Source organism: Nerophis ophidion, linkage group LG08, assembly GCF_033978795.1.
Source record: "Nerophis ophidion isolate RoL-2023_Sa linkage group LG08, RoL_Noph_v1.0, whole genome shotgun sequence".
Lineage (NCBI taxonomy): Eukaryota > Metazoa > Chordata > Actinopteri > Syngnathiformes > Syngnathidae > Nerophis > Nerophis ophidion.
The window spans coordinates 11,063,329-11,077,705 of record NC_084618.1 but is presented as its reverse complement, the minus strand read 5'-3'; the positions used below and the strand labels follow the sequence as shown (position 1 = coordinate 11,077,705).

Here is a 14,377-nt window from a genome sequence, read left to right as displayed (position 1 = left end):
CACCTGAACCTCACAGGTACACGAACACACCTGAATGTCACAGGTACACACACACACCTGAACCTCACAGGTACACACACACACACACCTGAACGATGCACACACCTGAACCTCACAGGTACACGCACACACCTGAACCTCACAGGTACACGAACACACCTGAATGTCACAGGTACACACATACCTGAACGATGCACACACCTGAACCTCACAGGTACACGCACACACCTGAACCTCACAGCTACACACACACACCTGAACCTCACAGGTACACGCACACACCTGAACCTCACAGGTACACACACACCTGAACCTCACAGGTACACGCACACACCTGAACCTCACAGGTACACGCACACACCTGAACCTCACAGGTACACACACACACACCTGAATGTCACAGGTACACGGACACACCTGAACCTCACAGGTACGCGCACACACCTGAACGTCACAGGTACACACACACCTGAACATCACAGCTCCATTTATCGAAGGCATTACAACACTAACAGACTCTTCATCTACTCACTTCTGTTCCTAGTATTACTTTGTCTTATGTCAGGGGTCGGCAACCCAAGATGTTGAAAGAGCCATATTGGACCAAAAATACAAAAACAAATATAAAAAATAAAATAAAAGCCATATTACACACAGATAGTGTGTCATGAGATAAAAAATTGAATCATGAGGACTTAAAGGAAACCAAATGAGCTCAAATATAGCTACAAATGAGGCATAATGATGCAATATGTACATACAGCTAGCCTGAATAGCCTGTTAGCATCGATTAGCTGGCAGTCATGCCGCGACCAAATATGTCTGATTAGCACTCCACATAAGTCAATAACATCAACAAAACTCACCTTTGTGCATTCATGCACAACGTTAAAAGTTTGGTGAACCAAATGAGACCTAAAAAAAAGTGCCATAAAACACGTCTTAGACAGTCGGAGAAAGTTGTACATGTAAACAAACTGCGGTGAGTTCAAGGACTGACAGAATTAATAGGACAAAACGGCGCTCGCCAAATACTTGAATCAGTTTAATACAAACAGTATGCTTTATAACAGGCACAGTGGTATAGTGGCTGTGTGCAGTCCGAGGGTCCCTGGTCCAATCCCCACCTATTACCAACCTCGTCACGTCCGTTGTGTCCTGAGCAAGACACTTCACCCTTGCTCCTGATGGGTGCTGGTTAGCGCCTCGCATGGCAGCTCCCTCCATCAGTGTGTGAATGTGTGTGTGAATGTGGAAGTAGTGTCAAAGCGCTTTGAGTACCTTGAAAGTAGAAAAGTGCTATACATGTACAACCCATTTACCATTTATTTAGTTTCTGACATATTTGTCCTCTTGCAGAAACTATATTAAAACGAAAAACAAACCTTTTATATTTTTTTCCAAATATATTTTTTATATTTTTTTCCTCTCATCTTTTTAAATTTTTCATACATTTCGACCCCCGTATTATATTCATGCACTATTCTTTTATTTATTCTTTAATATAGTACTGTATAACATATATTTATATACTTATTTTAATATAGTACAGTATAACATATCTTTATATGCATGTTTAATATGGTACCGTTTAACATATCTTTATACACATATTTAAAAATAATTGTTATATTTTACTTTTCCAAATAAAGATGGATATATAACCTTTAATTATACTATATTTTATTTTACATCATCTTTAAATAGTATTTTGATTTATGTACATATTAAATCCATATTTTTCTTAATAGACTTTGACTTTTTTTTTAAATATTCCATTACATTCAAAAAGGTTTTAAAACATATTATTATTTTATAGCATTTTTATTTGATAGTGTTTTTATTCTTTAATATAGTATAATATATCTGTATATACATATTTAATACATTATTGTTATAATATATCATATATTTAACTTTTTCAAATTAGGATGGATAAATAACTTAATTATTTAAGTATAATATATTTTATATCTTAATTTTCTTACGGTAATCCCAGAACCCGTTGGTGGACACCAGCAGTGAGGGATGCCGTCAAGCTGAAGAAGGAGTCCTATCGGGTTCTTTTGGCTCATAGGACTCCGGAGGCAGTGGACGGGTACCGACGGGCCAAGCGGTGTGCAGCTTTAGCGGTCGCGGAGGCAAAAACTCGGACATGGGAAGAGTTCGGGGAAGCCATGGAAAACGACTTCCGGACGGCTTCGAAGCGATTCTGGACCACCATCCGCCGCCTCAGGAAGGGGAAGCAGTGCACTGTCAACACCGTGTATGGTGCGGATGGTGTTCTGCTGACTTCGACTGCGGATGTTGTGGATCGGTGGAGGGAATACTTCGAAGACCTCCTCAATCCCACCAACACGTCTTTCTTTGAGGAAGCGGTGCCTGGGGAATCTGTAGTGGACTCTCCTATTTCTGGGGCTGAGGTCGCTGAGGTAGTTAAAAAGCTCCTCGGCGGCAAGGCCCCGGGGGTGGATGAGATCCGCCCGGAGTTCCTTAAGGCTCTGGATGCTGTGGGGCTGTCTTGGTTGACAAGACTCTGCAGCATCGCGTGGACATCGGGGGCGGTACCTCTGGATTGGCAGACCGGGGTGGTGGTCCCTCTCTTTAAGAAGGGGGACCGGAGGGTGTGTTCCAACTATCGTGGGATCACACTCCTCAGCCTTCCCGGTAAGGTTTATTCAGGTGTACTGGAGAGGAGGCTTCGCCGGATAGTCGAACCTCGGATTCAGGAGGAACAGTGTGGTTTTCGTCCTGGTCGTGGAACTGTGGACCAGCTCTATACTCTCGGCAGGGTTCTTGAGGGTGCATGGGAGTTTGCCCAACCAGTCTACATGTGCTTTGTGGACTTGGAGAAGGCATTCGACCGTGTCCCTCGGGAAGTCCTGTGGGGAGTGCTCAGAGAGTATGGGGTATCGGAATGTCTTATTGTGGCAGTCCGCTCCCTGTATGATCAGTGTCAGACCTTGGTCCGCATTGCTGGCAGTAAGTCGGACACGTTTCCAGTGAAGGTTGGACTCCGCCAAGGCTGTCCTTTGTCACCGATTCTGTTCATAACTTTTATGGACAGAATTTCTAGGCGCAGTCAAGGCGTTGAGGGGTTCCGGTTTGGTGGCCACGGGATTAGGTCTCTGCTTTTTGCAGATGATGTAGTCCTGATGGCTTCATCTGGCCGGGCTCTTCAGCTCTCACTGGATCGGTTCGCAGCCGAGTGTGAAGCGACTGGAATGAGAATCAGCACCTCCAAGTCCGAGTCCATGGTTCTCGCCCGGAAAAGGGTGGAGTGCCATCTCCGGGTTGGGGAGGAGACCCTGCCCCAAGTGGAGGAGTTCAAGTACCTAGGAGTCTTGTTCACGAGTGGGGGAAGAGTGGATCGTGAGATCGACAGGCGGATCGGTGTGGCGTCTTCAGTAATGCGGACGTTGTATCGATCCGTTGTGGTGAAGAAGGAGCTGAGCCGGAAGGCAAAGCTCTCAATTTACCGGTCGATCTACGTTCCCATCCTCACCTATGGTCATGAGCTTTGGGTCATGACCGAAAGGATAAGATCACGGGTACAAGCGGCCGAAATGAGTTTCCTCCGCCGGGTGGCGGGGCTCTCCCTTAGAGATAGGGTGAGAAGCTCTGCCATCCGGGAGGAGCTCAACGTAAAGCCGCTGCTCCTCCACATCGAGAGGAGCCAGATGAGGTGGTTCGGGCATCTGGTCAGGATGCCACCCGAACGCCTCCCTAGGGATGTGTTTAGGGCACGTCCAGCTGGTAGGAGGCCACGGGGAAGACCCAGGAACCGTTGGAAAGACTATGTCTCCCGGCTGGCCTGGGAACGCCTCGGGATCCCCCGGGAAGAGCTAGACGAAGTGGCTGGAGATAGGGAAGTCTGGGCTTCCCTGCTTAGGCTGCTGCCCCCGCGACCCGACCTCGGATAAGCGGAAGATGATGGATGGATGGATGGATGGATTTTCTTACGTAGTATTTTGATTTATATACATATTAAATTCATATTTTTTATAATAAAATAAATATATTTTAAAAGATCATTATACATTATTTTAAAACATTTGTGTACGGTATTATTTTATAGCCTTTTTATTTTATATTGTTTTAATTCTTTAAAATTGTAATGTATAAAATATCCGTATATACATACTTATTATAGTATTTTGGTACAGCTGATATGTTATTTATTTAAAATAGCTCACTGTTATCTTTTATTATTTTAAATATTTTATACAGTATTACTTCATATCATCTTCATTTTTTATTTATTAATTATTCTAAAAAATATTTTATATATTAATTGAAACTGTTATTTTTTTATATACTTGTTAAAATAACACGTTAACTATTTTAATTATTTTATACATTAAAATGTATTATCAACTCAATTTTCTATCAGCAAATTTGTATCCATATTGAATGTATTATTTTTTTTGATAAAATGTTATATTTATTTTAAATAAGTGAAATGAATTATATTTATATAGCGCTTTTTCTCTAGTGACTCAAAGCGCTTTACATAGAGAAACCCAATATCTAAGTTACATTCAAACCAGTGTGGGTGGCACTGGGAGCAGGTGGGTAAAGTGTCTTGCCCAAGGACACAATGGCAGTGGCTGAAGCGGGAATCGAACCTGCAACCCTCAAGTTGCTGGCACGGCCACTCTACCAACCGAGCTAAACCGCCCCAATAGCCAGTGAACCCTTTAATTGTGTACATTATTTTATATAATTGTTACTTTTAATGTATGTTATGAATTATTTTAATATACATACTTATTTAAATATAGATGAAATATTTTAAATTCAGTAATTAACTTAATAATAATAAAACAAAGAAATATGTTTAATTATTGACTTAATATTTACTATACAGTGGTATTTTTAATGAAGTTTTCTCTAATATATTTACATATATTTGATGTTGTATGTATTAGTTAACATAATACTTTTTTTTTCCCCCAAATACATTTTAAATAAATCCCTATAACATGATCATTTTAATTTAATAACTCTCACTATGATGCAAAAAATAAATGAATGCCTTTTTTAATTTATTGCATTATATGTGGTTCCGGTGTAATAAGTGTTGACAATAAGAATAACTTAGTTCCTGTTGTCGTATTGCAGGTTACCGCATCTCGTGGGAGGAGTTTAACCGCACCAACACGCGGGTCACACATTACCTGCCCAGCCTGACCTTGGAGTACCGCGTCACCGGCCTGACGGCGCTCACCACCTACACCATCGAGGTGGCCGGCATGACCTCCAAGGGTCAAGGCCACCTGTCGTCCTCCACCATCTCCTCGGGGGTCCCGCCAGGTCAGTGAGGGTCATGTGACACATGTCCTGGTTCCACCTCTTGGAGCAGAAAATTCTAATCATATCATTTAATCATAAAAATATTAATAACTGTAGTTTGCAAACAACATTTGCATAACTACGTATCTTAGTGCATTGTTTTAAATAACTAATGTGTTATTATTACAGTTAAGCAACAACTAAATGTTTTACTGTTAAACTAACCTCATCCAGAGATGTATAAAGTGCAAATCATTCAAAAAAAATTCACAGTTTTTAATGAAATAAAATTGATAGTCTACTTGCAAAAATTGATTATTTTATGACAAAAATGCAATAGTCAAATCAACATCAGAAACCGACATTGATTAAATGTTAAAAAGCATGTTGTTTCAACGTTAGGTTTGAGTTGTAGAATATTGGTTGAGAAACGACCAAATTTCCATGCTCAAATTGTTAGAACCTAACATTGATTTAAGGTTGTCAAAAAGCATGTTGTTTCAACCTTGTATTAGTGTTGTAGAATTATTGGTTGGGATAATGACCAAGTTTCAACGGTCAAATCAACGCCAGAAACCAACATTGATTAAACGTCGCCAAAAAGCATGTTGTTTCAACCTTGTATTTGTGTTGTAGAATTATTGGTTGGGATAATGATCAAAATTCAATGATTAAATCAATGTCAGAACCCGTCATTGGTTAAACGTCGTCAGAAAGCATGTTGTTTCAACGTTAGTTTTGAGTTGTAGAATATTGGTTGGGAAATGACCAAAATTCAATGATCAAATCAACGTCAGAACCCAACATTGATTAAACGTCGTCAAAAAGCATGTTATTTCAACGTTGTATTTGTATTGTAAAATATTGGTTTGAAAATGACCAAAATTCAATGATCAAATCAACGTCAGAACCTGACATTGATTGAACGTCGTCAAAAGGCATGTTGTTTCAATGTTATGTTTGAGTTGGAGAATACTGGCAGGGAAAAGGACCAAAATTCAATGATGAAATCAACGTCAGAAACTGACATTGATTAAACGTCGTCAAAAAGCATGTCGTTTCAACGTTGTATTTGTGTTGTAGAATTATTGGTTGGGATAATGACCACATTTCAATGGTCAAATCAACGCCAGAAACCAACATTGATTAAACGTCGTCAAAAACCATGTTGTTTCAACGTTGTATTTGTGTTGTAAAATATAGGTTTGAAAATGAACGAAGATCAATGATCAAATCAACGTCAGAACCCGACATTGATTGAACGTCATCAAAAAGCATGTTGTTTCAACGTTAGTTTTGAGTTGTAGAATATTGGTTGGGAAATGACCAACATGCATTGGATAAATCAACGTCAGAACCCAACATTGATTAAACATCGCCAAAAATCATGTTGTTTCAACGTTGTATTTGTGTTGTAGAATATTGGTTGGGAAATGACTAAAATTCAATGATCAAATCTACGTCAGAACCCGACATTGACTGAACGTCCTCAAAAAGCATGTTGTTTCAATGTTATGTTTGAGTTGGAGAATATTGGCAGGGAAAAGGACCAAAATTCAATGATGAAATCAACGTCAGAAACTGACATTGATTAAACGTCGTCAAAAAACATGTCGTTTCAACGTTGTATTGGTGTTGTAGAATTATTGGTTGGGATAATGGCCAAATTTCAATGGTCAAATCAACGCCAGAACCCAACATTGATTAAACGTCGCCAAAAATGATGATGTTTCAACCTTGTAATTGTGTTGTAGAATATTGGTTGGGATCATGACCACATTTCAATGGTCAAATCAACGCCAGAAACCAACATTGATTAAACGTCGCCAAAAATCATGATGTTTCAACCTTGTAGTTGTGTTGTAGAATATTGGTTGGGATAATGACCAAAATTCAATGGTCAAATCAAGGTCAGAACCCGTCATTGGTTAAACGTCGTCAAAAAGCATGTTGTTTCAACGTTAGTTTTGAGTTGTAGAATAGTGGTTGGGAAATGACCAACATGCATTGGTTAAATCAACGTCAGAACCCAACATTGATTAAACGTTGTCAGAAAGCATATTGTTTCAACGTTGAATTTACGTTGTAGAATTATTGTTTGGGAAAATGACCAAATCAACGTCAGAACCCAACATTGATTAAACGTTGTCAAAAAGCATGTTGTTCCAACGTTGTATTTGTGTTGTAGAATATTGGTTGGGATAATGACCAAAATTCAATGGTCGAATCAACGTCAGAAACTGACATTAATTAAACGTTGTCAAAAATCATGTCGTTTCAACATTGTGTTTTTGTTGTAGAATATTGGTTGGGATAACGACCAAATTTCAATGGTCAAATCAACGTCAGAACCCGTCATTGGTTAAACGTTGCCAAAAAGCATGTTGTTTCAACGTTAGTTTTGAGTTGTAGAATATGGGTTGGGAAATGACCAACATGCATTGGTTAAATCAACGTCAGAACCCAACATTGATTAAACGTCGTCAGAAAGCATGTTGTTTCAACGTTGAATTTGTGTTGTAAAATATTGGTTTGAAAATGACCAAAATTCAATGATCAAATCAACGTCAGAACCCAACATTGATTGATCGTCGTCAAAAAGCATGTTGTTTCAATGTTATGTTTGAGTTGGAGAATATTGGCAGGAAAAAGGACCAAAATTCAATGATGAAATCAACGTCAGAAACTGACATTGATTAAACGTCGTCAAAAAGCATGTTGTCTCAACGTTGTATTTGTATTCTAGAATTATTGGTTGGGATAATGACCAAAATTCAATGGTTGAATCAACGTCAGGACCCAACATTGATTAAACGTCGCCAAAAATCATGATGTTTCAACCTTGTAGTTGTGTTGTAGAATATTGGTTGGGATAATGACCAAAATTCAAAGATCAAATCAACGTCAGAACCCGACAGTGATTGAACGTCGTCAAAAAGCATGTTGTTTCAACGTTAGTTTTGAGTTGTAGAATATTGGTTGGGAAATGACCAACATGCATTGGTTGAATCAACGTCAGAACCCAACATTGATTAAACGTCGTCAGAAAGCATGTTGTTTCAACGTTGTATTTGTGTTGTAAAATATTGGTTTGAAAATGACCAAAATTCAATGATCAAATCAACGTCAGAACCCAACATTGATTGAACGTCGTCAAAAAGCATGTTGTTTCAATGTTATGTTTGAGTTGGAGAATATTGGCAGGAAAAAGGACCAAAGTTCAATGATGAAATCAACGTCAGAAACTGACATTGATTAAACGTAGTCAAAAAGCATGTTGTTTCAACGTTGCATTTGTATTGTAGAATTATTGGTTGGGATAATGACCAAAATTCAATGGTTGAATCAACGTCAGGACCCAACATTGATTAAACGTCGCCAAAAATCATGATGTTTCAACCTTGTAGTTGTGTTGTAGAATATTGGTTGGGAAATGACCAACATTGGTTAAATCAACGTCAGAACCCAACATTGATTAAACGTTGTCAAAAAGCATGTTGTTTCAACGTTGTATTTGTATTGTAGAATTATTGGTTGGGATAATGACCAAATCAACGTCAGAACCCAACATTGATTAAATGTTGTCAAAAATCATGTCGTTTCAACATTGTATTTTTTGTTGTAGAATATTGGTTGGGATAACGACCAAATTTCAATGGTCAAATCAACGTCAGAACCCAACATTGATTGAACGTCGCCAAAAATCATGATGTTTCAACTTTGTAGTTGTGTTGTAGAATATTGGTTGGGAAAATGACCAAAATTCAATGATCAAATCAACGTCAGAACCCGTCATTGGTTAAACGTCGCCAAAAAGCATGTTGTTTCAACGTTAGTTTTGAGTTGTAGAATATTGGTTGGGAAATGACCAACATGCATTGGTTTAATCAACGTCAGAACCCAACATTGATAAAACGTTGTCAGAAAGCATGTTGTTTCAACGTTGAATTTATGTTGTAGAATTATTGGTTGGGATAATGACCAAATCAACGTCAGAACCCAACATTGATTAAACGTTGTCAAAAAGCATGTTGTTTCAACGTTAGGTTTGAGTTGGAGAATATTGGCAGGAAAAAGGACCAAAATTCAATGATGAAATCAACATCAGAAACTGACATTGATTAAACGTCGTCAAAAATCATGTTTCAACCTTGTAGTTGTGTTGTAGAATTATTGGTTGGGATAATGACCACATTTCAATGGTCAAATCAACGCCAGAACCCAACATTGATTAAATGTCGCCAAAAATCATGATGTTTCAACCTTGTAGTTGTGTTGTAGAATATTGGTTGGGATAATGACCAAAATTCAATGATCAAATCAAAGTCAGAACCCAACATTGATTAAACGTCGCCAAAAAGCATGTTGTTTCAACGTTAGGTTTGAGTTGTAGAATATTGGTTGGGAAATGACCAACATTGATTGGTTAAATCAACGTCAGAACCCAACATTGATAAAACTTTGTCAGAAAGCATGTTGTTTCAACGTTAGGTTTGAGTTGTAGAATATTGGTTGGGAAATGACCAACATTGATTGGTTAAATCAACGTCAGAACGCAACATTGATAAAACTTTGTCAGAAAGCATGTTGTTTCAACGTTAGGTTTGAGTTGGAGAATATTGGCAGGAAAAATGACCAAAATTCAATGGTCAAATCAACGCCAGAAACTGACATTGAATAAACGTTGTCAAAAAGCATGTTGCTTCAACGTTGTATTTGTGTTGTAGAATATTGGTTGGGAAAATGACCAAAATTCAATGGTTGAAACAATGTCAGAACTTAACATTGATTTAAAGTCGTCAGAAAGCATGTTGTTTCAACGTTAGGTTGGAGTTGTAGAATATTGGTAGGAAAAATAGCCAAAATTCAATGGTCGATGCTACGTCAGAACGTAATGTTACGTTTGAGTCGTTAAGGGTCAGGACCTAATTGAACAAGTTCTCAACGTTGTTTCAATGACTTGTGCCATCCATCCATCCATTTTACTACCGCTTGTCCCGTTCGGGGTAGCTGGAGCCTATCTCGGCTGCCTGCTGGGTTAATTGTGGAGTTATGAAAACATGTGATTAATAATTCTTACTTTTCCTAAATGAATTGACCTGGGATGACCAGTATTTGATGGTTGGGTATGCAGGAAAGTGATGATTAGGACTATCTAATAATGGCTAACATGTGACGGGGCTTTCAAACACGGCAGCTGAGTGTTTGGTGAGCAGAAAAAGAGTCACTCGTGCTCCACTTGTGCGATAAACATAATTACAGCGTTTAATGCTTGAATATTGTTGAAATATGTGAGAACACAGCAGGCGTCGGGTCAACCTGCAGACGCCCGTGAAATGGCGAGCGGCTGTTACGGCCCCCACGGCGGCCGTTGAGGCGACGCCATCGGAATGTACGTTAGGAAAACAGAAATGACTCAGAGGCGCCCATTTTTATGTCAGGCCCATGCGCTAAAGTCACCCTGCAGGAGTCACTTGGAGCTTTTGTTCTCAACACCACACACATGTTCTCAACACCACACACATGTTCTCAACACCACACACATGTTCTCAACACCACACACATGTTCTCAACACCACACACATGTTCTCAACACCACACACATGTTCTCAACACGACACACATGTTCTCAACACCACACACATGTTCTCAACACGACACACATGTTCTCAACACCACACACATGTTCTCAACACGACACACATGTTCTCAACACGACACACATGTTCTCAACACGACACACATGTTCTCAACACCACACACATGTTCTCAACACCACACACATGTTCTCAACACCACACATGTTCTCAACACGACACACATGTTCTCAACACCACACACATGTTCTCAACACCACACACATGTTCTCAACACCACACACATGTTCTCAACACCACACACATGTTCTCTACACCACACACATGTTCTCAACACCACACACATGTTCTCAACACCACACACATGTTCTCAACACCACACACATGTTCTCAACGCCACACACATGTTCTCAACACCACACACATGTTCTCAACGCCACACACATGTTCTCAACACGACACACATGTTCTCAACACGACACACACGTTCTCAACACGACACACACGTTCTCAACACCACACACATGTTCTCAACACCACACACATGTTCTCAACGCCACACACATGTTCTCAACACGACACACATGTTCTCAACACGACACACATGTTCTCAACACGACACACATGTTCTCAACACGACACACACGTTCTCAACACGACACACACGTTCTCAACACCACACACATGTTCTCAACACCACACACATGTTCTCAACACCACACACATGTTCTCAACACCACACACATGTTCTCAACACCACACACATGTTCTCAACACCACACACATGTTCTCAACACCACACACATGTTCTCAACACGACACACATGTTCTCAACACCACACACATGTTCTCAACACGACACACATGTTCTCAACACCACACACATGTTCTCAACACGACACACATGTTCTCAACACGACACACATGTTCTCAACACGACACACATGTTCTCAACACCACACACATGTTCTCAACACCACACACATGTTCTCAACACCACACATGTTCTCAACACGACACACATGTTCTCAACACCACACACATGTTCTCAACACCACACACATGTTCTCAACACCACACACATGTTCTCAACACCACACACATGTTCTCTACACCACACACATGTTCTCAACACCACACACATGTTCTCAACACCACACACATGTTCTCAACACCACACACATGTTCTCAACGCCACACACATGTTCTCAACACCACACACATGTTCTCAACACGACACACACGTTCTCAACACGACACACACGTTCTCAACACCACACACATGTTCTCAACACCACACACATGTTCTCAACGCCACACACATGTTCTCAACACGACACACATGTTCTCAACACGACACACATGTTCTCAACACCACACACATGTTCTCAACACGACACACACGTTCTCAACACGACACACACGTTCTCAACACCACACACATGTTCTCAACACCACACACATGTTCTCAACACCACACACATGTTCTCAACACCACACACATGTTCTCAACACCACACACATGTTCTCAACACCACACACATGTTCTCAACACCACACACATGTTCTCAACACGACACACATGTTCTCAACACGACACACATGTTCTCAACACGACACACACGTTCTCAACACGACACACACGTTCTCAACACGACACACATGTTCTCAACACGACACACGTTCTCAACACGACACACACGTTCTCAACACGACACACACGTTCTCAACACGACACACACGTTCTCAACACCACACACATGTTCTCAACACCACACACATGTTCTCAACGCCACACACATGTTCTCAACACGACACACATGTTCTCAACACGACACACATGTTCTCAACACGACACACATGTTCTCAACACGACACACATGTTCTCAACATGACACACATGTTCTCAACGCCACACACATGTTCTCAACACCACACACATGTTCTCAACACCACACACATGTTCTCAACGCCACACACATGTTCTCAACACCACACACATGTTCTCAACACGACACACATGTTCTCAACACGACACACATGTTCTCAACACGACACACAGGTTCTCAACACGACACACATGTTCTCAACACCACACACGTTCTCAACACGACACACATGTTCTCAACACGACACACATGTTCTCAACACCACACACATGTTCTCAACACCACACACATGTTCTCAACACAACACACATGTTCTCAACACGACACACACGTTCTCAACACGACACACACGTTCTCAACACAACACACACGTTCTCAACACGACACACACGTTCTCAACACGACACACATGTTCTCAACGCCACACACATGTTCTCAACGCCACACACATGTTCTCAACACGACACACATGTTCTCAACACGACACACATGTTCTCAACACAACACACATGTTCTCAACACAACACACATGTTCTCAACATGACACACATGTTCTCAACACAACACATGTTCTCAACACAACACACATGTTCTCAACACAACACACATGTTCTCAACACAACACACATGTTCTCAACACGACACACATGTTCTCAACACGACACACATGTTCTCAACACGACACACACGTTCTCAACACGACACACACGTTCTCAACACGACACACATGTTCTCAACGCCACACACATGTTCTCAACACCACACACACGTTCTCAACACGACACACATGTTCTCAACACGACACACATGTTCTCAACACCACACACATGTTCTCAGCACGACACACATGTTCTCAACACGACACACATGTTCTCAACACGACACACATGTTCTCAACACGACACATGTTCTCAACATGACACACATGTTCTCAACACGACACATGTTCTCAACACGACACATGTTCTCAACATGACACACATGTTCTCAACACGACACACATGTTCTCAACACGACACACATGTTCTCAACACCACACACATGTTCTCAACACCACACACATGTTCTCAACACGACACACATGTTCTCAACACGACACACACGTTCTCAACACCACACACGTTCTCAACACGACACACATGTTCTCAACACGACACACACGTTCTCAACACGACACACATGTTCTCAACACCACACACATGTTCTCAACACCACACACATGTTCTCAACACCACACACATGTTCTCAACACGACACAAATGTTCTCAACACGACACACATGTTCTCAACACGACACACATGTTCTCAACACGACACACATGTTCTCAACACCACACACATGTTCTCAACACCACACACGTTCTCAACACGACACACGTTCTCAACACGACACACATGTTCTCAACACGACACACATGTTCTCAACACAACACACATGTTCTCAACACGACACACATGTTCTCAACACGACACACATGTTCTCAACGCCACACACATGTTCTCAACGCCACACACATGTTCTCAACGCCACACACATGTTCTCAACACGACACACACGTTCTCAACACGACACACACGTTCTCAACACGACACACA

The 14,377-nt window shown here is 40.7% G+C and overlaps 1 protein-coding gene and 1 long non-coding RNA gene across 3 annotated transcripts in view; one reads left to right on the top strand and one right to left on the bottom strand.

The window, feature by feature from the left end:
- sdk2b (sidekick cell adhesion molecule 2b) overlaps nt 1–14,377 on the top strand; it is a 653,132-nt gene that overhangs the window by 555,960 nt on the left and 82,795 nt on the right. Inside the window, 1 exon segment of the mRNA XM_061907681.1 lies at nt 5,125–5,316. Coding sequence (XP_061763665.1) covers nt 5,125–5,316 — 192 coding nt within the window.
- The window catches only part of LOC133557311 (uncharacterized), a 106,473-nt gene continuing 97,110 nt past the window's right edge, over nt 5,015–14,377 (bottom strand). For both annotated transcript variants that reach the window (XR_009807743.1, XR_009807744.1), the window contains one exon: nt 5,015–5,355. This is a non-coding gene — a long non-coding RNA (uncharacterized LOC133557311). The remainder of the gene's footprint in view (nt 5,356–14,377) is intronic.